This window comes from Pezoporus occidentalis, unplaced genomic scaffold, assembly GCF_034315485.1.
Source record: "Pezoporus occidentalis ecotype Australia unplaced genomic scaffold, CSIRO_AGI_Poc_V1 ctg7, whole genome shotgun sequence".
In the NCBI taxonomy this organism is placed as follows: Eukaryota; Metazoa; Chordata; class Aves; order Psittaciformes; family Psittacidae; genus Pezoporus; species Pezoporus occidentalis.
Genome location: NW_026916052.1, coordinates 8,802,539 through 8,826,217, shown reverse-complemented (window position 1 = coordinate 8,826,217; position 23,679 = coordinate 8,802,539). Strand labels below are relative to the sequence as shown.

General features: G+C 38.4%; 1 protein-coding gene across 5 annotated transcripts in view; it reads left to right on the top strand.

Moving 5' to 3' along the window:
- SHPRH (SNF2 histone linker PHD RING helicase) overlaps window positions 1-13,541 on the top strand; it is a 49,663-nt gene extending 36,122 nt beyond the window's left edge. For 4 of the 5 annotated variants that reach the window (XM_062641838.1, XM_062641839.1, XM_062641837.1 and 1 more), the window contains 9 exons: window positions 421-564; window positions 1,901-2,002; window positions 2,837-2,908; window positions 3,567-3,755; window positions 7,981-8,073; window positions 8,635-8,721; window positions 9,167-9,345; window positions 11,446-11,526; window positions 12,740-13,541. In XM_062641838.1, coding sequence (XP_062497822.1) covers window positions 421-564; window positions 1,901-2,002; window positions 2,837-2,908; window positions 3,567-3,755; window positions 7,981-8,073; window positions 8,635-8,721; window positions 9,167-9,345; window positions 11,446-11,526; window positions 12,740-12,836 — 1,044 coding nt within the window. In that variant the 3' untranslated portion in view covers window positions 12,837-13,541. The remainder of the gene's footprint in view (window positions 1-420; window positions 565-1,900; window positions 2,003-2,836; window positions 2,909-3,566; window positions 3,756-7,980; window positions 8,074-8,634; window positions 8,722-9,166; window positions 9,346-11,445; window positions 11,527-12,739) is intronic. The other variant, XM_062641840.1, reaches the window with a different exon arrangement.
- The last annotated feature ends 10,138 nt before the right edge of the window (window positions 13,542-23,679 follow it).

Genomic DNA, 23,679 nt, shown 5'->3' with positions numbered 1-23,679 from the left:
TCTGGTATTATCTCACCTAGTGCTTGTCCGTGCCTTTAACAAGACCACTCAAACTGTTAGCATTTCTTTAAAACATACTTAGGAAACAGTCTTTGTACTTAGTCTTTTTCCTTATGTTATTCAGTGTTTGTCTTGCAAGGCGTTTTCTTTCTGAACTTTTAGTTGGATTAGTTACTGTAATAGTTGTAGAAGAAATGAGAGATAGCTATTTATAGTTATTCATAAAGAGAGGCTGGAAAAGAAAGCGGGCAATATGGTCTCTTACACTGTTTTCCTTCTTAATTTGTTGTTGTGGATGAATTACTGTAAAGAAATATTATCCCTTATTCCAGAAAGATTTTCACAATGTATGTTGTGTGGCAGTCATACAAGGGAGCTCAACTCAGTTCTGCTACTTGTTTGTTTGGACTTTTCTTACAGTTACTTCATGAATATTGGATGGTACTTAGGGATCATGTCTCTGCTATTGATGAACTGGCAATGGCTACAGAACGGCTGAGGGTGCGTCATCCTGATGAGCCAAAACCAAATCCACCAGTTCTCCACATCATAGAACCACATGAGGTAAAGTACTTGACAGGAAGAAATCTTTTTTTCTGAAAGAACCTACATCCTACAAAGATAAAATCTATATCTAGATCTATGTGTAAGGTCTGCAATATGCCTTTGTTTTATTTCAGAAAGCCACTGGTGGAGTAGAGCGTTCCTATCTATTTCTGCATTCAGTATATGAGCATTTTTGAGCTTGTAACTCTTACTTTGATGCAACTTTCTCAGCCTTTTGACTGTAAGAGTGACAAGTAAGACTGTTGTCCTTCCAGCAGCAGGGGAATTGCTGAGGGACTTTTCTTTACAATTGGCCAGTTTTCCAAGCTGGTGGAAAATTAAGTTGACCTGTTTTCTTACCTGTATTACTACTTTCCATAAGGAAAAAAAATAGAGTGGAAGCCTAAAAGACAGATTTTTATTTTTTTTTTTTTTAAGTATTTTGGAATTTCTGAGTCACTTCTGAGACATTTTCTGTTCATGAACATAGAGAAAATGCTGGGTTGATTTAACCTCCTAATATTTTTGTTTTTTTTCCACCAATAGAAATGTTTTCGATAGAAACATTTTGTGGGTTTCTTTTTTCAGTGAGATTCAATGTTAGATAGAAGAGCTTCTTTTCTTTATTTCTGTAGGGAAATAGGTGTTTAATTTGTGTATTAAAGCAATTTTTAAAATCGATCAATTTTCTTAACAAATGTTTAACAAAGTCTAAGATTTATGTATTTACAACAATAAAAGAAACACCTATTACTACTTTGGCCTTCATCCTTCAGGCACTTGCCTCTTCTGCAATATTAATAGCTATACCCCTGCCAACTGTAATTAATCTAAAAAGAAGTCAGCTTGATGTTTCTATGTTTTTATAGGTTAAATGAAAAGTGAAAGCTTCTAAGAAGTATGAAGAAAGTAATGAATAATTTCTTAAACATTGTTTTTGGAACCAGCAGTAGAGTCTAGATTCTGTTTATCTGTAAGAAGATAGATGATAAATTGAATGAAATTTCATAGAATCATAATTTGAAAGGAACTTTCATAATAATAAGTTACTTTAAATTGGTTTTGTCTCTGGGAAGAACTAATAATGCAAATAAAACAATGAAGAACAAGTCTGTGTACATCCTGTGTCTCAGCCCATTTCGTAGTGCTGTGTTTGTACTGGGTACAGGAAAGGAATAGATAATTTTGGTTGGGGAGAAGCATATCTTAAATTTACAGCATGAGCTCTTCTTCTGTCTGTCCCCAGTAAAATATTCAATTGAATTTTGCCAAAAAATAATTTAAGCCTTATTGTCAAACTTTTTTTTCTTAATATTTTCTTCTTTTAATGCATGTTTTATACTCTTTTTCATAGGTAGAGCAAAATCGAGTGAAACTTCTGAATGACAAAGCAGTTGCCAAATCACAGCTTCAAAAGAAATTAGGACAACTTCTGTATCTCACTAATCTGGAGAAAGTAAGGTTTACGGTTCTTTGGTCTTTACCAATGCGATGTACTCTTATTTACCTAGTACAAGAAACCTACACTTATTGTTTGGTTTTTTTTATTGTTGTTTTGTTGGGGTTTTTTATTTATTTAAAGCTTACATTTTAAAATATCTTTTCTGTAAAGATTCACTGCATGTTGAAATTCAGTGTGTTGTTCTTTGCATTACTGCGTAGCTACAAGGTTATTTATTATACTATTTATTTTGGCTATTTGCTTAATTACATAGTTATAAAACTATGAACTAGTTTTAGACTAGTTTAAAACTAACTGGGCCATGCTTAGTAGAAGCCTTATAAAATGATGTACCTCTCAGCGTACCCTTGCTATTTTAAAAAGAGCTTACTTTAAACAGAAGAACAAGCAGGTCTGTAGGTTAAGTAAGTGTAAAAAAAAAAACAACCAAAACCACAAAAACCGTATGTATGACACATTATTTTAATTACAGTGTTTTAAGTACAGTTATGCTTAGCTAGGCATAGGTAAACGTGATTAATTATACTTAAGTGTTTTTACAGCAATGATGAGTTTCTTGTTTGAAGTTGTATATTACCAGGATTTTTCAAAGCTTCTATAGAGATGCAGATATGATCTGAAGGACTGCAGTATGAGGAGTGCTTTTTTTTACTTACCATTAATTACATATTTTTTTAACTCCTCAGGATAGACTTTATTTGTTAATTAATGATGTTTTTTAATTTGCTCATAAGAACTTCAGTATTTATTTTTCAGAAGCCTATTTTAAATATAGAATAATTGTAGTTATTGACATATCAAAATGTAAAGTTTATTTTCCATGTACAGTCTCAGGATAAAACTACCGGAGGAGTTAACCCTGAACCATGCCCAATCTGTGCACGTCAACTGGGAAAACAGGTAAAAACTTTAGTCAGTGCCTTTTGTTTTCAGAACGTCTTTAGCTAGGTCTGAGTCAGTTGGAAGGTCTCAGCTGACATGTAGATATTCTGGGCCTGCAAATGAAGAACAGATTCTGCAATGCAATCTTTTGTTTGTAATGCATTTTGTCAAAAAAAACATTAAGTCTCTCTGTTGAAAATCTTATTTTTTCTTAAATCCAAAGATGTATTCTAGAATTTAACAATAGGTAAAAAGGAACTTTCTTGAGGACTCTTAATAAAGGCTGATCTAGAATAAATGTGTAGACTCTTGCAGAAGGCCAGTACAAACATTTGTGTAATTCTTTTAAAAATTGTGTAAATACTCAATATGTGTACTTAATCTATACATTAAGAGTCATTACTTTCCTCAAGTTTAAAACTGGGCAAATGCGAGAAATTAATAATAAATGCACAGAACTTCTATGGATCATGAATCTTTCTGTGCTGGAAAACTTTGAAATCCAGGCTTTTTAGCAGCTTGAGTGCTAAAAATCCTAAAATCTTTCCATTTTTATCTGTCGAGTTTTGTGAAAGTAATGTTTCGATGAAAATGTGATTTATCACATGTTAGTATACTGGCTTTCTTTTTCATTGATCCAAAACTGATACTGTGTGTTGTTTCATTCCCTGCACAGTGGGCAGTGCTGACATGTGGACATTGTTTTTGTAATGAGTGTACAGCTATCATCATAGAACAATACAGCGTGGGCACCCGTCGGAGCTCAATTAAGTGTGCCATTTGCAGGCAGACCACATCTCATAAAGAAATATCCTATGTCTTCACTGCAGAAACGGCAAATCAGGAAGATGATATTCCTGTAAAGGTACTTTTTAGTTTGAGCTTTGTGGCCCAAGCTTTCAGCAGTGTGTATTTGTGATCCATGTTGCACACTGCATTTAGGCAGACAAATCCACTGTATAGTTTAAAAAATAGGTTCACTTTACAGTTCTTTTTGTTTTGAAAGATGTATGCGTAGTGTATATAGGCCTTTCTTATAGTGTAATCAGTGTTTTTGCATCCATCCCCAAGGAAGGATACACATTATCCTGTTAAGCAAGTTTTTTTGCTTGGTTGGTTTTAGGCTTAGGGTTTTTTTTTAACTTGCCTTTTTCATAACTTTCAATATCTTTGGGAACAAAATATGAAAGGAAACGGTGTGAAAGAGGGTAACTTTTAATATCTGCTCTTTAAATGTGCCTGAGAAAAGGACGGATTACAAAATTACACACCTGTTAAAGTAATGCTGTCTTTGTGTTGAGGGAGGGGGGGACAACACAGCTTTTGCTGAGCTTTAATTATGAATTTTTTCTTTAAGCATTTGACACTGGGTAGAAGTACATCCTGTTTATTGGCAGGTGATGAGGGTGGGTTTTTTTGGTAGTGCATCTTGCTTATCTGCATTTTAAACCTGTTAGTATTTGATTAAAGCCTCATTTACTGGATACAGATACCTATTGACTAAATGGTTGTTGACTAAAGAGTGACTTTTGGTCTTAAACAGGTTCCTGCCTGGGCAATTTCTTTCTCAATGCTTTCTACTGACAATGTACAGCTCTGTTGAGGACTGGTAGCTGTATTTTCCACAGTGATTTTCTGTGTTTATTCCTTTCACCCTGGCTTTCTGATGAGATCAGGTCTTTTCACTGAACAATCTTAAATTTTTCCCTTAATTTAGAAACCAATTAGATCATTGCAAAGGCCTTGACAGAGAGTCTGAGTTTCAGAGGTAATTAATTTTCTGTGAGTATTATTGAAATAGCCATACACATGAAATATGTCGCCTACTCTGCAAAATACCGTGGCTTGACTTTCCCCGTGCTATAAAAGATATTTTAAAGTTCAGGTCTTTGGGAGAAACTTTATTTGTAACTGTTGTGCCTTCCTAATGACAAAGGTAATGAACCTATAGACACAAATGTATACAGAATCAGTCCTAATTGTCCTGTTTCATCTTCTTTTCTTGGTAACACAGGGTTTTCATTGGGTTGAAGGTGAAATGGAGGAAGAGAATGCATGTCCCAGAATCACAGAACTGTACTGAGGTCAATGCTACCACATAGCTGTTCACACTAGTTATGTCAGCCTCTCTGAAAACTGAAATCCATTTTACGAGTAGATGCTTTTTAACTCAAATGGTTAGATTTGAAGTAGTTGACAGCATCTGGCACCAGGGGGAGTAAATAGGCTGTGTTTTTGAAGTGCTAGTTACTGGGACCTTGCTTCGTAGGTGTTTTTAACAGATTATTTTCTCAGGGTTTAGAGATATCACCCTGTTTCTAACGACATTTCAAATATGTTTCATAAATTACATTACAAAATAAATTCATGAATAAAACACAGAAGGAACATGGCACCTACTGTCCTGCATAAAGAGTTGTAGTGTTTTATTGATGTATTTCTGAATCAAAAGCTTAGGGCAAAGCAAAAATCTGAACTCTGCATGAATTCCTGTGTCATCTTGAGCATGTCAGATTCTTATTTCATGAAAAATTAAAAATTCATACTGTAACCTCTCTGTATGTACATTAAGCACTGTTAAAAGTTTCTGCCTCATATTCATTTAAGGACAGTTCACAAAGAGTAACTAACTTCTTACGGTTTCTATAGAATACTGAGGTTAAGATTAGTATCTTGCAGCATGAAAACTGTGTGACTTAATCAGTGTTTGTATTTTTATCTTAACTTTCTCAGTCCCTCTGTTCTCTTTCAGTATTGTACCTCTCTTTTTTCTTCTATTTGGTCATATACATCTTGTTCTTTATTGTACCAGCACTAGCCATGTTAAGTTAGTCCTTGCATACAGAAGGACTTCTGTAAATGGGAGCATTTCATACTGAGAGAGAGATTACTGGCATCCCTGCATGTTTTGGTTCTGTAAAAGCTTCCAGTGCCTGGTCAGTGTTACCATGGGTATTGCCAGGCTGTCATCTGGGACAGAAATTGTTTGTTAGAGGGTAATTCTGATTCAAATGTGTGCTGCTCCAGAATGAACTAGGACTAGCCAATCTGTTTATAAATATCTGGATATTCAACAAAATGACAAATTCAAGGTGTATGGGGTAACACTGTTTTTTAAGACAGACTGAAAACCAAGACCTTATAATAGCAAAAGTGCTTCTATAAGTTTCATCTTTCCCTAAATATTGAGAATAAAATTGAATTTTTTTTGTGTGCTGTGAACCAAAGGTATGGAGAACTTTGCGCACTTAGTTACCTTATTTAAAAAAAAAGAGCAGCCTGACTGCAACCACTTTGATCTTAGTGCTGTTCTTTTCTTCAAAGTCACATTTGTAACACCTGAGTCATAGGAAGTCTGAAGGATGGAAAAATCAACAACTAATTGTAGTACCTCTTGTAGCAGGGCAAAATAAGACCTATGGTAAGGTCCAGAAGAGTCTCTGAGGAAAAGACAGAGCTGGATGGGGCTTTGAGCAGCCTGGTCTAAAAGGAAGGTGTCCTGACCACGGCAGGAGGGTTTGAACTAGGTGATCCTTAAGGTTCCTTCCAACCCAGCCATTCTATGATTGTGCGACAATTAGAGCAGATTAGCCAGAATTGTCATCACTGAATTAGAGATGAATGGTATCAGAAAAGCACATAAATGACCCTGAAATGCATAGGAAATACCAAAAGTTAGTCTTCAATGTGTAAATGGTTATGATTGGCAGGCAGCTGCCATAGGGGTGCAGATGTGTTTTTCATCCTTGCAGATTATAACACCTACTGACATAAGCATTTTTAATTGTCTGACTTTCTGAAACAGTGTTAACTTCTAGGTGGAACAGAGATAAAATGAAAAAAGCTGGTTTTGTTTCTATGTCTATGACAGAGTTGGAACCACTGTGGAAACCCTGGGAAATAACATGGTACAGTTTATTGCAACCTTTGGTAAAACAGGCTGCAGAAAGTCTTTTACATGCATTTCTGGAGCATTCATTTAGCTGCATAACATATGAATGACCAGGCAGTCCAGCATTGTTCCCCAGCTTGTGCTTGGACTGCTGACATCCTTCCCCGCCAATTCTGCAAGCAGCATAACTTCACTAAATTTGATCTGTCATTGTGGCAAGCCAACATAGTTAATTCAATGGTCAGAGGACAGGTGCAGACAGAAATAAAACAATTATCTGTTCAGCTAAATCTAGCACAGCTTGGAATTATTATGCATGTAAGAACTAGTAAGGAATTAAATAAGGGCTTGGGAAAAAAAAACAAAACAAAACAAAACACCAAACCAAAACAAAACCCAAAACACCTCAAGTAAAATTGCTGTAATACGAAGTGTGCACTGAAGGAAAGAGAGGGAGGTGCTAAAGACCTGTTTCTCAGAATCCTCTTGCCAATGTAAGGGTAAAGGGAGAAGTACAGAAATCAAAGTGGACAAGAAGTAGAATGTAATATTGGGTTCATTAAACACTGAAATACTTCTGAATGCAGAATCTGAAGATGTTTTCATTGCAGCACACACTCCTTCAAGAATTAATTTAATCGTATTTACCAATTTCTTTTCATTTTAAATATAATTAACAAGCTTCATAGTACTGAGCATAAGTTTGGTGTTGCCAAAATGCGAAGCAAAAGCAACAGAAATAGCAGTCGGGTTTTTGCATTGCCAGCTTTCAAGAGGTGTGAAGGGATGGAAATATAAATATGCATATGGTAGGTTCTTTAAAGATTGTGCCACTAAGTTAATCTTTAAAGATTGTGCAGCAGGCCTACCTGGCAACTGCAGTTGTGTTTGGTTCAACTGCACTGCTTGGGCTATCCATTCTGCCTCATGCAGAACTAGACAGGTGTATCTGTGTGATGCTTCATTCTTCCCTGTACTGTGCACACTGTAAGACACCACTAATCATACAGTACTGTGTTACAAGGAAGGTATAAAAGCAATTCAGTGCTACTTAACCTGCCCTTCCTCCAGTTTGCTAATTTTAAAGTTGTGTAAGATATATATAAGTCCTAATATAACAGTATTTATTAAAGTAATAAATGTGGAAGGAGTTGTTTAATATCCTACTTTACTGATGTTCTTCTTTAACTTTTCAAAGGGAAGTCACTCCACCAAAGTGGAAGCTGTGGTCCGAACACTGAAAAGAATTCAATTTAAAGATCCAGGAGCTAAATCCTTAGTTTTCTCAACGGTATTAATCACCATTTTCTGTCTTGTCTGTGTGTGTCTGTGAGTTTAAAGCAGTCATAGTGTTTTCAGGAATTAGTTTAGCTACCAAAATGTTGAATCACTCTGTACAGGCACTTGTTTGTTTTGAGAATTTGTAGGGCAATTCATGTGGCTGGGACATGAACAATGATGGTAGTCAACAGATGTAAAAGCTTGTTTCTTTAAAGGGCAAACACTTTGATTTGTAAGGGAGCATTAGAAATTCTATGTATTTTAAAATGTAATGTTCAGGTATTTTTGATACATTGTAGAACTGCTTTTGTGATGGCTACTGATTTATATTCAAACTGATCTTTTTAATTACATTTCTAATTTAGTTTTACGAAAGATTCAGTTTCTGGCACACAAATCTTTTTCTCCCCCTCTACCTGTCCCTTTTTTTATTAATTGCAAATTCTAGTATTTTGATAAGGCCTTTTTATCTCTTTCTTCGTGAAGTTAATTAGCATCTCTTAGACGTCATTGTTGTTTGTAATGTTGAGTTCCTTTTACTGTGTTTTTTTTGTGTTTTGTGTTTTTACAGTGGCAAGATGTGTTGGACATAATTTCAAAAGCTTTGTATGACAACAACATGATTTTTTCTCAGATCAATGGAATTAGTAAATTTCAGGTACATAAAGGATATTTTTCTGAAAATTAGTCTCAGTGGGGAAGATTACAGTTCATGAAAGTCAATTTGATCCTTTTACTTTTATTGCCTCATTTGAGAAATTGAAAAAGCAGCGGATTTGTTTGGCAGAAGCTTCGATCTCTAACTCATTAATTCTAAAAATCACAATCACAAGCCTTTGGAGATAAACAGTGCATTCACTTTTGAGAAAGAAGCATTGGCATGGATGTTAAGGATGAGACACCCTGATCAGTGCTGCAAGAAGTTCTTGCCTTCCTGATAGCTGTCAGATATCTGTTCTGGGGTGACAGGTCTTGGATCAGTCAGGCTGCAAAATTGTCACTCTGGGGCCTATAGTAGCTGATAGCATCTCTTGAAAATAGAGATGTCCCCCCAGTCTTTATTGAGGAGCTTGTGTCATGCTGCTGCAATGTTTGCCTTTTAGGAAAATCTCTCTGCATTTAAATACGATCCAAACATCAATATTTTGCTGCTGCCTCTTCACACTGGTTCCAATGGACTCAACATCATTGAAGCAACTCATGTTCTGCTTGTGGAACCCATTCTGAATCCTGCACATGAGCTACAGGCTATTGGCAGAGTACATCGTATTGGCCAAACAAAGTAAGAGTTAAAATTGTGTTGAGTGGTTTAGATATGGTCCAGAATAGAGCTGCATATCAGGATCAGAAAAATCTAGTTCACTGAACTTCTCAATTGTGGAAATTGGGGTATTCATAGGATTCCTTTTCTTAAAGAGAATTGTGTAAGAGAGAGAAAGATTAAAATATTTGCTGAAAATATGCAGTATGTCTTTTGGGGAGTTCTTTTGTACCATTGGGTGTGACATGCAGAAGCAAACTGCATTCAGACATTTAGGAACAGTGTGGGCTCTTGAGTTCAAAATCCTGAAGACCCTTGTTCAGCTGTGCCCTATTTTATGTATGCTGTTGATACCTTAGTTTTCAACTTTGAAGTTCTTCTTGTAAGCATGTCCAGAAATGCCATAGCTTTGCAGGTCTGAGTAACTCCCTATTTATGTCATATGTGGCTAAGTTCAGGCGTGGCCCTTCCTCATTTCCTTGAGAGGCTCCTTCTAACTGGTCATTCCCATCTTCAGATTAGGAACTGTGTAAATTTTTGGGGAGGTTGTGTTTTTTGGTGTTTTTTTTTGTTTGCATGGCTGTTGTGTTTTTTACGAAAAGAAAGTTATAGCACACACTCTCTAGAACTGATTAGTTTTTAAATCACAGTTACGCCCTCACTCCATCTAGATCTCCTTGAAAACATTAATGAGTTACATATCTTACATAGGTTGTTCTGAACACTTAACAAAGGCTTTGGAAAGTTTGTCCTGAACAGATAAGGTATATAAGTTTTTTTTCTTGGGTTTCATATCACTTGAAAAAATAATGAAAAAAAAAAACCTGTACATGAAGAAGAAAAACAACTGGAATTAATTCTAGAATATTCTTATTCCAGAATAATAGTGGGGTTTGTGTTCTGGAAATGGAGGCAAAGCAAGAAGGCATGAATGAGCATGTGTGTAAAAGAATGTTTATGAACAGGTGGATATTTGGGTGTTGGTAACTTTGAGGGCATAGGAAAGATTGATTGCAACAGCCTACATTATAATTTTACATGATGCTGGCACATAAAGGTCTGGCAAAAGCCTTGCAATAAACCCAGTAAGAATATGTGCTGTAGTTCTCTAAGAGTAAGACTTCAGCTAGGCTTATTTGACAAAGGGCTATTTCCAAGTACAGTGAGCATGAGGGAATATACTCTGTTTAGTTTCACTGGTGCAACTATTACCAGTTCACTTGAGTTCTTCTTTACTTCTCTTTTCTTGAGCACAGCTTTGCTATGAGTCACAAAGTATTACCCCAGCATGCCTCTGTGTAATGTAACCTGCCAAAGTTTCAATTTAAGATCTGAAAACCATCCAAACTCTTTCAAGAGTTCATATCTTGAAAGATGTTTATATTGGGGAGCCTGGAGTGATTTTTCATTTTTATCTTTGGAGCTGACTCTTTTCCATTTCACTTCCTTGTCCCTAACACTTCTTTTGTTATTACAGCTTTCTTTTTGAAATTTTATTTCATAATGGAGTTCTTATTTTTGCTTTTATTTATTGACATTCTGGGCTTTATGTTTTACCATGTTTACAATTTCATGTTGACTGACTACAATTACTGACTTTAAAACAAAATAGTACAGTATTTTGCCATTTTCAAGAACAGTATTGTTAAACCTCTTTTTTTTTTTTTTTTATGGAATGAGCTTTAATTACCCATTACACTGAGCTCTGTCTCTTGGACTGACTTGTGACAATGCAGCATAAACATTGTTTGCATCCAGTGGGCCTAAGTAATTTCTTTAAAAGACAGGCTAAGCTCTTGAGGACTGTTTGTTTATAGTGGGGACACAGAAAGCAGAACTTTGCCCAGCATCTGGTTTTGCGTTTTAGTTAATACAGCTTATATTCATTTAGTGTGCAATCCAGCCTTGTGGAAGTGTGTGCTCTGGGAGTCAGTAGGCACCCTTAAATATCAGTAGAAGTTGTTAATTACCTTGTAAAATTTCTTTCTTAAAATGCAGGGACATTTTTTCAGCACTCTTACAGTAGTTGCTGTGAGACAAAAATGTGGTCTTAAACTTTGACAGTAACAGCATAACTTCTGCTCACTTCTGGTCTTGTTTTCTCTTTTTAAACACATTCAGATCTACCATTGTTCATCGGTTCCTGATAAAAGCAACAATAGAAGAGAGAATGCAGACAATGCTGAAAACTGTAGATAGAAGGTATGTGTTGATTTTTTTTTTTTTTTTTTTTTTTTTAAAACATCATTATTGCACTGAAAATGAAAAGATGGTTTTCAGCCACACTTTTATGGCAGGTATGCATATCTTGCATATAAACTTCTCCTTCCATGTTTTGAACAGTTTTATAACTGGAAAGGTTGATCTTCTAACCTGGTTCCAGTAACTTGAAGCTTAAGGTATTTCAATTGTCTGGAGAGTATTTTGGTTTCATTTTGTATATTTTATTTTGTAAAAGCCAAATTAATTAATAAATTGCATGTTATGATTTATCTTTGCGGTTTATCTACCTCCATTAGTATAAAAGCACTGCAGTTAACCGAGTAACATTAAGCCTGCAACTGGAGTAACAGCATAAGTTACAAGCTTTAATATAGGACACAAATCCTTTCTTTCATTATTTTTAAATTCTACAAACCTGGTCTGTCAGTGGTGTGTCACACTGGTTGATTTGCAGTGAGTACAAGTGTTGTCCAGATGCTAGCACCTGAGTCAGCCTGGTGTGCAGGCACAGAACGTGGTTTTCACTGGTTATCTTTTGAAAACTCTAAGCAATGATGGACAGAGAGTGGGACAAAAGTGGTATTTACATTCTTGATGCAGAAAGTACAAGAGGTTTGTACCTCTTGTACAAGTCTAGAAAGAGGCCTTACTTTGAGAAAATTAGTAATTTTTTCACGGTTTTGGCTGTTACAAGTTATGAGACTAAAAACTTACACATATCTTTAGCTGTAGTTATGAAAGATTTCAGCTTTAGCTTTGAAAGTATGATTTAATCAGTTTCCGTATCTGCAAAGTAGCCCTGCTTTTCAGATAAAGTAAAAATGCAATGGTTGAGTGATCCAATAATGGCTAGTGTTTTGAAAGTAGGATCAAACCTTATGCTTGGAAGCTGAAGCCAATCCCTTCAATGCTAAGAGCACAAAGCAGATTATTCCACGTTTTGCTGCTTCTGCAGTGTTTGGTGTTGACCACTGCCAGGGACAGTAGATGGACTTTGTATCCTACGTAAAACATGCAGGAGAAGTAGCTGATCAGTGTATGTGCTTTCCCTGATAGAAAGTGTGTTTTCCTGCTGAGCTTCGAGGTTGAACAGTTATGGGGCTCTAAACCATGTGGTCTGTCTTCAGCGTAAACAGCTTGTTACTTAAGTAGATTCCTTCTCTAATGTCTGTATTCAATTTTTTTCCCACAGCCACACGAGCTCCTCCATGAAACAGTCAGAAGCCTCAGTTCTGACAGTGGCAGATTTGGCTGACCTTTTTACAGAGGAAACTGAAGAACTTGAGTAAAAACATTGGCTTGGCCTAATGAGATCAGGAAGTACCTGACTTAATAAGGACTGGTTATATAATCCACTTGATCTGTCATTCCCATGCTCATCATCTAGCATTTGTCCCTAACAGAGCTATTGGAAATTGAAAAGTCTCAGTTGTTACTGTGGCAAATTGTTACTATTCTGTGGTGAAGTTCTTAGCTGCACACACTTCTGACAGCACTGGAGAAAACTTGCACTTTGCACATTATACAGAAAACATGGATTTTATTCCCAAAGAGCGATTGAGCTGGATGCTAAAACTGAGATCTTGGGCGCTTGTTTGAGAGGATTTTTGCCATCAGCTTTGATTGGCTAGTAGCTCAGTCTGAGAGCAGAACTGTGTGTGGATGGTTGGGTGGGAAAGGGAAGCCGAAAAACACAAATCTAATTTTTTTCTTACTGTACAAAGAATTGTTAGAAAGACTGACTGTAAATTAATATTCTTCTAGAAAGGGCTTGTTACCATTTAATGCAGAGTTACTGAAGACTTATTGTAACACTTTAAATGACTGATCTTTACTAATAATTTGGATATTTGTATTAGTCTTCTAGATGTTCATAAACATTTGTGATAGTTAAAAATTTCATTGTTAATGCTTACTCACTACAAAATGATGATAATTAAATTATGCTTTTTGTATGTGTGTTGGTCTGGTAATCAGTTAAATAGTTGAACTTACTATGCGTTTTTTCACTTATTCTTGAAGCCATGGCTAAGTTAGTGCTTTGTTAAGAGAAATCAAATGCATTTGTTACAGAATTCTTTTTAAAAATAATTTGTTTAGCTGCTGACCACTTTGGAACCATTTGGTGCTTGGGTACATTTTCTCACCCTAATTTTGGCTAGTTCTCCCCCTTAAAGATGCAGAAAACTAAATATCCCAAATAGATGAAATTAAGGCAGGCAGTCTCATTACTAGTTACCTAGTCTAAGTTAGCTAGTCAAGGGAGAGAGATAAAACTTTTGTGAAACTTCATCCTTAGATATGCAAGACCATTCTACCCCATCTCTGTTGACAGTAGGCAGTTTAGAAAACACATCTAGGCTAACTTTTAGACTGCTGAAAGTAGGCAAGATAAATGTTAAGCCTTTTGGCATAGGTTATTGATACACATATACATAACATCATTTCTGAAGGTATTACAGAAGCAAGCTCAGTTATGTAGTTGATGTTAAACACAATTTTGTGATTAGAGACTGGGCAAATGTATATGCATAAGCAATGGGCTACTTGCCTCCAATTACACTGTTTACTGTTTCAGCAAACAATGATTTCTGTGTATTTTAGAAATCCTACTTGAGGTTGAAATTAAAATGAATCCTTTAAGATACCTCATCTTAGATTTTTTTTTTTTTTACTCTAATCATGCCTGCTAAATAGATGTGCTGTACAGTTATTGGGCTTCTTGAGATCTGTTTTCAGTCATATTACATTTGAGTTGCACCACTTGGGTATTAAGCCTGTCCATATGGCAGACAAGTTTTCTGCTGCTGACAATAAATGTGAATAGAATCTATACGGATAATATTACATCAAGAAGTGGGGTTTTGGCTTTTATAGGCTGTTGTACTTCTGGACTAATTAGATCGTTTGCTCTAAAGACTATTTAAATAAATTTACAGACAACGTATCTTTATTTTCCCGTATTTGCAATATGTTCTAGTCTTAAAACATTTTGAGACTAGTGATGTTTTGCTGATTACAGTTTGGAGCAAGGGAAATAGAATAGACAGCAGACTTTTTTCAAATGAGATTTCTCAAATGATTTGCAACAGACACTGTGGCATCTTCATCCTCAAACATATTGAGAACTCGGCTGACTCTGAGCAACCTGATCCAGCTTCGAAGTTGGCCCTGCTATCAGTGATGTGTTGGACCAGATGACCTCCGTGGATCCCTTCCAGCCTAAATCATTCCACAGTGTAGTGCAGATCATGCTGTACAGACACTCCAGGAACTCTGAGGGCAGCAACATTCCAGTTTCCTCATAGAATTTTAATATTGAACGACATAATGTTATTGAACAAGGAGCTGCTGTTCATCTGAGAAATTATATATCTATTTTAAAAACTGTGGAAGCACACAGTTTTTGCATTCATAGCTCCTTTTTAAATAACTAGATGTGGGAATAACAGTTGTCAGTGAATGTGAGAGGCTTAGGGAAAAATAACTGGCATGAAAGCTTTCCCAAGCTCTCCGCATTTTTGGTTTATTTATATAAGGACGATGGCTTCATTGTTTATTTACAAAAACGTGGCTTTTTGATTCCTAGTCAAAAGCATAGCTTCTTGTCAAGCAGGGCATAAGTCTTTAGTCCTGACTTATTTTTTTACACTCATGTAACACCATGAGATGCCCAAGAGCTGGTTCTAGGCACCGTCCTGACTGTCCTGGAGCACCAGGACCTAAATCTCTGAAAGCGTAACATTAAACGTGTACACTAGTTGTGTTAAAGCACCTCTTGAAATTGGAAGGTTGAACCATGGGAGTATATAGCCTGTGTCAGCAGTAAAATGGATTCTTCAAGTTTCAAATAATACTAAGTACAGAGACTAAAGAATTATTTTGTAAAAGGAACCAAACTGTAATTTACCACTTATTCCCATTCTTTGCAACATATTTTCTTTGACAAAGGTTTTCTTTCAGAAAAGACACCACGTGAGATGAACCTTTTTTTTCCTGCTAAGGGTGCAGCGTGTACATCTGCAGTGCTTTTCTCTTACCAAAGCACAGTAAGCCTGTTTTCATGGTGCTGCCGTGATTTGGCTCTCTAGCAGGAGAATAATCTTTGAAACAACAATATCTTGGCTGAGAAAAAACTTTGCCCTATTGTAGTAGTTCCAATATACTCATAGAAATGGCATTTTCCACACAAAAATCTGTAAATAGTGACTGCAGTGTTTACATAATGTTCGTGTGAAAGTACCCATAGTCATGTACCAGATTCTTATGTGTTCTCCTGCTAAAACATGTAAACACGATCTGAGTTGACAGTATTGTTTATCCAGGCAATCCCTTTAAAAATGAGGCTCCAAGTGATTCCAAAGACCTCAGTGCTGACCTTTCATCTCCTTTGGTTCCATGACAAACAATGTTGGGAGTTTTTTGGCTGGAGTTGGAGAGGATTTCAGGACAGGTTTTTCTTCCTGCATATAGAAGTTTAGTGCCTCGTAGAACTGAATTGTCATCTTATTTAGGTGTTAACAACATGAAGGTGTTAGAAACTGAGGAGTGGATTCCCTGAAGGTGTTAAATTAAGCTCTGTGAATTTCACTGTGAATCTTTATATGAGTTTGTAAGTTAAGGTCCTCCTTGCTGTACACCAGTCTATGCCAGGAAAAGGTTTTAATCTTAACCTTTTGGGTAACTGTTTAGCATACTAAAGTCTGGAAAACACTACAGTGTTCATGCAGGTAAGATACTACAAAAGAATATTTACCTCAGCCTCTCATACATATTAACTTCACATGTTGAGTAATGGACATAAGAGTTGATGCTCTTTATGAGGTCTTCCAAACCACTTTTCTGCAGATGTATTCCAGTTGTCTGCCAGCAGAGTACCCTCTGCTTCAAAAGCAACTGTGCTTCAATAAAAACGCAAGTGGGATCCTACAGAAGAAAAGATGCGTAGTTGTTTCTGGTTAAAACCACACAGACATATTTTCTCCTATAAGATTCTGTCTGGCTTAGTGGCTCAGGTCCAGTTAACAACTCTGTACTATACAGTCTTTGCTCACACAGAGTACTGTCCTCTTCCATTCCATTCTACAATCCCTATGACTACATTATGTTTTCCAAGAGTCCCAGAATATTGTAATTAGCAAATGGGCCTCAGTTAAACTGGCAGGGAAAAAGTCTGTATTGATCAGTCTTGCAGTGACCAGTGCAAGAAGAATCAATCTTGAAATTTATTGCTCCCTCAAGGCAAGTAATTAGATGAGTCTCTAAAAGAAAATCTGGTTGTGTGGTTGGGTTTTTCTTTTTTCCCTGGATATAAATAGAGCCCATTTCTGAAGCTTAATCTAAAGACTTACTGCTTAAAATCTGTGCGATAATCTTTTCTGTAGACTGAAAGGCTATTTGCAAAGCCGCTGTACCTGTGCTTTTCTTCCTTTTTTTGGTTGCCTGAAACAAGGTCTTTACAAGACTATATACTATAAATGTAGGTTAAAGGAATTTTATAATGGAGGAAAAAAGGAGGTCCAAGACATCCCTGTTTCTCCCTCTGTGTCTTTGTGTCTCCCTGTCTCTCTGTCATCTCATCCCATTCTCCCCAGCTCACTCAGAATGTTACAAAGAGCATTTGTGTTTGATTAGTAGAAGTAGAGGAAGAGTCATAATCCATGAGATGGCTACAGTAAAACTGTCACAGAAAAAGTGTTGGAGATAAAGAATTTTAGTCTGGTATAAACTCTTCTTTTGTACCCATAATGTCTTAATTTACCATTATTCTTCACCACTGTAGAAGCAGATGTTTAATTTCAGTCTGTTAACTTGTATGTTTCTGGTTTTATATTGTATAGCTGACATAAAAAAAAGGGGCCTGGTAATCTACTGAGCAGTCAGTGGGGCTTAAAGGTTTTTAATTGTAAAGTTGATAGATTTTGGATTCATAAAGTGCACCTGAACTACTATCACGAGTTCTAGTGCAAACAGCCTTTGTCTTCTCTTCTTCAGGGAAGGAAGGAAGAACAGGTAATTATTGACTCACTGTAGTACTGAAGTTCCAAGTAGATACTCTACATAATCTACAGTCGTACACCATGTAAAGGGGACAGTTAGTTGTAGCTTTCAAGTACCAGGGTGCTAGTTGACAGCAGGTACAATGTGAGTCAGCAGTGTACTCTGGCAGCCAGGAGGGCAAATGGCATCCTGGAGTGCATCAAATACAACAGAACCAGACGGTCAAAAGAAGGGATTATCCAGCGGCATTCAGTGCTGCTGCAGCCTCCCCTCAAGAACTGTGTGCAGTTCTGGGCCTCACAATTTAAGAAAGATGTGAAGGTCCTTGAATGCATCCAGAGGAGGGCAACAAAGCTGGTGGAAGGAATGTCCTTTGAGGAGAGGCTGAGGATTTTGGGCTGATCTTCCCAAAGGAGGCTTTGGGAAAAGGGGTTTCCCAAGTCCTGTGAATGGCAAATCTTGGTTGCAGAGTTTCTGATCTGTTTCTTAATATAAAAGCCATTTCCTGCTCAAGAAAGGACATTTGCTCACAAAATGGCAAATAATTATACTAATTTTCTGCATCAAAAGGAGCGTGACCAGCAGGTTGAGGGAGGTGATACTCCCCCTCTACTCCACTCTCATGAGACCCCCACCTGCAGTACTGCACTCAGCTCTGGGGCCCACAACAAAAGAAAGACATGGATTTGTTTGAGTGAGTCCAAAGGAGGGCCATGAAAATGATCAGAGGGCTGGAGCACCTCAAAATTGTTCCTGAGAAAGATCTTCGAATTATGTTTAAATTTTTAATTTTTAAAATATTTGTTTATTATTTATGTTACTATAAAGTCTATAAATTGGGTTTTGATAGAAAATTTTTTCTTTTATATAATTACACATTAAAAAATACTTTGTCAGGAATTTGCAAGCAATTTGATGTTCTTTAATTCTAGATTTCAGTGTGGAAACAGAATAATTGAATTGTTCTAGTAGCAGAATAGTGAAACCAATCAGCTTTGGCAGTGGCAAGTTAATGACTCTTAGAAAGCAACCGATGGAAAAGAGCAGTTTTCAGTTGTGTTCCAAAACTGAAATTCATGGATAATAAGCCAAGAAAGAATATTATGTTTACCTGCTCTGTTTCCTTACATTATATAGACATTGTAATTTCAATGAGATAATTTATCTAGAAAGTAGAAAAGCTGTATTTTTATTTGAAAGTTACCATGGATGGCACTAATCACACTGTGAAGGTTTACAGCTATTTCAAAGTCTCTGTGAACACAATATTTTGTCTTTTATTATCCTGCTACTGAAATAATACTGATTGTTATAATAGTCATTAAATATCCTTTTCTTTCAGTCTTTCTGGTTTGTGGAAAAGAAGCTGGTGCCTCCTCTAAGAGACAGTGCTTAAAAATTTATGTTCCTGTTCGTTAGGGTGTAACTGAATTGTCTGATAGATGTTACCTGTTAAATAGTACCAATTAGTAGGAATGCTCTGCACATGTGAGTTATTGTTATTCAAAATTACACTTACAATATGTCTAGAAGCCCAGGAGTCATAATTATTCTTTTCAGTATGGTTGGTTTTACCCAGCTCCAAAACTGCTGCCTTCTGGGAACAGCTAACGCTTCTCCGCAGCAATTCTTCACTGCAGTCTTCTGCTCCATAGAGACCGTGCCTGTGACATCTCCTCAATACAGTCATGTCTGGGATCAGTTGTATCATGTTTTCCTTCCTAGAACTGTAAATCAGTTCTGGTCAATCCCAATATACATAGAACTATTTTTAAATGTGTGGTATAATTAGGAGACCTCTTTGGCCCAATGCTGTATTGAAGTTCATGTGTTACTAATTCCTTTTAACACTGTCAGAAATGAATAAAAAATTAAGATTGTGTTCAGTTAGTTATACCTAGATAGAACCGAAAAAATTATGAACATAGACGATGTGTTTCAAAAAAACAAACTTCCTGACAAAACCTGAGAAATTATATTGAAAATAAGGTACCTGAACTTAAAGTCAGCACTCCAGTAGGTCTTTATTGTTCTGGACACTATACAAATGCTTGGGGTATAACCCAAAGTCCAAACCCCAAATGGGAGATTTTCTATCAAGTTAAATGGTCTGTGGACCAGTTACACAGGGGGAGAGAGAACCTGCAACCGAAACACACAGAAATTGCAAAGGCCGTGAGGGCAGTGGAGGTGCTTGCCCAAAGCTAGATGCCAGCAGATTGGAGATGAGAGACCTGGCCTCATGGGCAAGCCACCTGAGCCTGCAGGCAGCTAGCTCCAGCACGCTGGCACCCGGCTGCCTGTGTCACACAGAGCTGTTGGCACGGTAAGCGTTGGAGCCATTCAGCACAAGCTGTTGTGCATGGTGCCTGCTGGCACACAACAGGATCCTGTTCCTGCTCTTACTGTGGTATTGTACATTGATGCAACTCCACAAAGGCTCTTGTGACTCTCTGGGTTGTGCTTGTAATGCTCCCTGTTCCTAAGTGTCATGTGCAGGCAGAGCAATATGGTCTTCCATGTCCCCAACACCTCAGCTGACAGCTTCCAACAGCCATCCTGCACTGTGCAGCAGGTCAGTCTTCCTCGACAGGTGCCAGTTCTAGCAATAATGTGGAAGAAAGTGTGACCTTGGAAAACACACATTTATTAAAGCACCAGAGCTTTTTACGACCTGATTGCTGAAATATTTATGCTGGAGATGAAGTTTTTCTATTGAAGGGCAGCACACAGATCAAAAATGCTGTGGGCATTGATCAAGTGTTATACTCTGGAATAAACAAGTAATAAAGTGCTAAGTATGTTAGAGGAAGGCACTAAGGCTCTTTGGGGTCCAGTTATTAAAGGATGATCTTACAGAAAATCCATGCTGGGGTCCCATTGAATCAAAAGGGAAATGGCTGGTGCGAGTGACATACAGACCTTCTATAAGATGTGTTTTGATGACACTATCTTACAGCTTCACCTGTACCAGCACTTGCACAAAGGAACTGGGGGGTGTGTATCTTCTTTTGTATTAATTGTTTTCTGCCTTGCCAGAGAGATATCTCTTTGGTTTTAAATAATGTAATGTACATGGTTGTCGTGGTTTAAACCCTAGCCAGACAGCTTGTTCACTCACTGCCAGTGAGTGGTGCTGGGCTGAGAGCAATCGAGGACACACCCCCCCCCCCCCCACCCGGGGTCTCCCCTTCTCCGCTCCCGGACCCTCCAAGTAAAAGCAAACTGTGGCCTGCACTCTGCTGCCAAAGGAATTGAGAAAAATGCATTGGCAATATCAATCGTGGCATACCAATTGGCTGCCTTTGACTCTAGTTCATACTGAAGTTCTAGCATATTTGGTACGGCAGCACTCAATGGTGGTGTGACTTCATTCAGGCCACGATAGTCTACTGTTAGTCTCCATTCTCCATTAGACTTTCGCACTGGCCATATGGGGCTATTAAAGGGCGAGCGGGTCCTGCTGATCACCCCCTGACTCTCCAGTCTACGGATCAGCTGATGGATGGGAATCAGGGAGTCTCGGTTGGTGTGATATTGCCGCCGGTGCACTGTTGTGGTCGCAATTGGCACTTGTTGTTCTTTGACTTTCAGCAACCCCACAGCAGAGGGATCTTCTGAGAGACCAGGCAAGGTGGACAGCTGCTCAATTTCCTCAGTCTCCAAAGCAGCAATACCAAAAGCCCACCGGTACCCTTTTGGGTCTTTGAAGTACCCTCCCTTGAGGTAGTCTATGCCGAGGATGCATGGAGCCTCTGGACCAGTCACAATAGGGTGCTTTTGCCATTCCCTCCCAGTCAGGCTGATTTCACCCTCCAGCACAGTCAACTCTTGGGATCCTCCTGTTACTCCAGAAATATAGATGGGTTCCACCCCTTGACAGCTTGATGGCATCAGGGTACACTGTGCACCGGTATCTACTAGAGCCTTATACTTCTGTGGGACTGATGTGCCAGGCCATCTGATCCACACAGTCCAGTAAATCCGATTGTCCCCTACCTCCACCTGGCTGGAGGCAGGGCCCCTCTAATGGTCATCACAGCGCTGGACATTTAAGTTGTGGTGAAAGGGATTATTCTTCGTTATCACAGGAGCTGGAGTAAAATCAGCTCTTCCATTCCATCTGGGAAACTGCTCACCAGAGACTGAAGCCGTAGCTCTCATGGGACGACCAGTCTTGGCCCTTGCTCCTCTCTTCAGTTCACTCACCCGTTCCTCCAAAGCTGAAGTAGGTTTTCCATCCCACTTTGTCATGTCTTCTCCGTGATCCCGCAGGTAAAACCATAGGGTACCCCGTGGCATATACCTCCTGTATCTCCTCTCTTGAACAATAGGACGCCTTTTGTTAATAGCTGAGACGTGTGTTGGTACACGTGAGGAGCTGGATAAATCAGATAGATCGTCCCTCAATTGTTTGAGGTCCTGGGACAGTTTTTCCACAGCTGAGATGATGGAAGGAGTGAGATTGTCTTTGAACTCTTCGAGTTTATGAACCATTTCATCCACTGTTAGTGGTACTATGTCATTCCAGGTTACTGTTGCCAATGAATGGGCATATGATGACGGTGCATTCCGTGTAAGTTTTCGCCACATGGGTCATGTACATTCAACTTCATCTGGATCTATAGGTGTATCCCCGTTATTCGGCTTGATGTGATAGAGCATCTCTACGATGGCCGATTCCCTCAGAGACTGGATGCCTTTGTCTATAGTAGTCCACTTGGCCGAACGACTCGTAACATCGTCCTTGTATGGAAACCTTTCTCTCACAGCTGCCAAGAGCCGCCACCAAAGGCTGAGGGACTTTTTCTCTCTTGCAATTGCTTTGTCAATTCCCCCTTCTCTAGCAAGTGATCCCAGCTGCTTGGCTTCTGTACCTTCTAGTTCGTGACCATCAGCCCCATTGTCCCAGCATCGGAGTAACCAGGTGATGATGTGCTCCCCTGGTTGACGGGTAAAATCTTTTCGCATATTCCTCAGCTCGGTTGAGGTCCGAGGTCGAGAAGTTACCTCTTCTTCTTCTTCTTCGTCATGTGATGATGACTCCTGATCAGATGCTAGACTGGGTGGTGAATTCATTGGTTCTTCATCTTGCTTCACCCTTCTTGCCTCTTTTTTGCTTTTTCTCTTGCGTACAGGGGCAACCGATATTGGTACGAAGTGGTCCTCTGGTTTGGCTGCAGTGATTATCACTGTGGTTTGAGTAGCGACTGTACTTGTTGCTGGGGGTGGTGCAGCTGCTGTGCTTGGAGCTGGGGTAACTGTGCTGTCTGTTGCAGTTGAAGTTTGAGCAGCTGCTGTACTTGCCACTGGGGTAGCTGCTCTGTTCATTGAGGCCAAAGTTTGAGTAGCGACTGTACTTGTCGCTGGGGGTGGTGAAGCTGCTGTGCCTGGAGCTGGAGTAGCTGTGCTGACTGTTGCTTTGCCCTCAGATCCACCGACATTCTTTTCCTTTTGAAGGTGCTGGATAGTGTTGAACAAGGCCCTGTAAGCATAGGCCAAGCCCCAGCACGTTGCCATGATTTGTCCATCTCTGGTATGGCCAGAATGACCACACACCTCATTTAAGTGTTTTACTAATTCTTCTGGATTTTGCAGTTGTTCGGTAGTGAAATTCCAAAGTACTAGAGGGGCCCACTGACCTAGATACTTGCCCATACTATCCCACACACCCTGCCACTCATGATTGTCCAGCCTCAGGGAAAATCTCTTGGTCCTCCCACATCATCGTTTGACCCCAGACAAGACCCAAACCTGACTCTGCTTAACTCTTGAAATCAGTCATGGGCAAAACACACTCTGTATGCGTGTTAGCATGGTGATTCCCATCACCATCAGCAAACAAGTCTCAACAGCATTAAAAGGCCATTCAAAAACTTCGAAACTCTCAAAAGTAAATGGTCTTGGGGGAGGACTGGGAGGGTAAAAGGATGTCTCCTTCACAGGTTGAGAACCTGAGAAGGAGAAAAAAGATGTGTAATTGCTAAGCACCTCCATCATATACCTCCCAAAGTATAAAGGTGGTGACCACACTGGGAACATAAGCCAGATCAGTTTCATGATCAATGATTCTATTGTATTACAAGTCATTACCATAAAGTACAATGAGACAAAAACCTTAGCCCAAGCCCC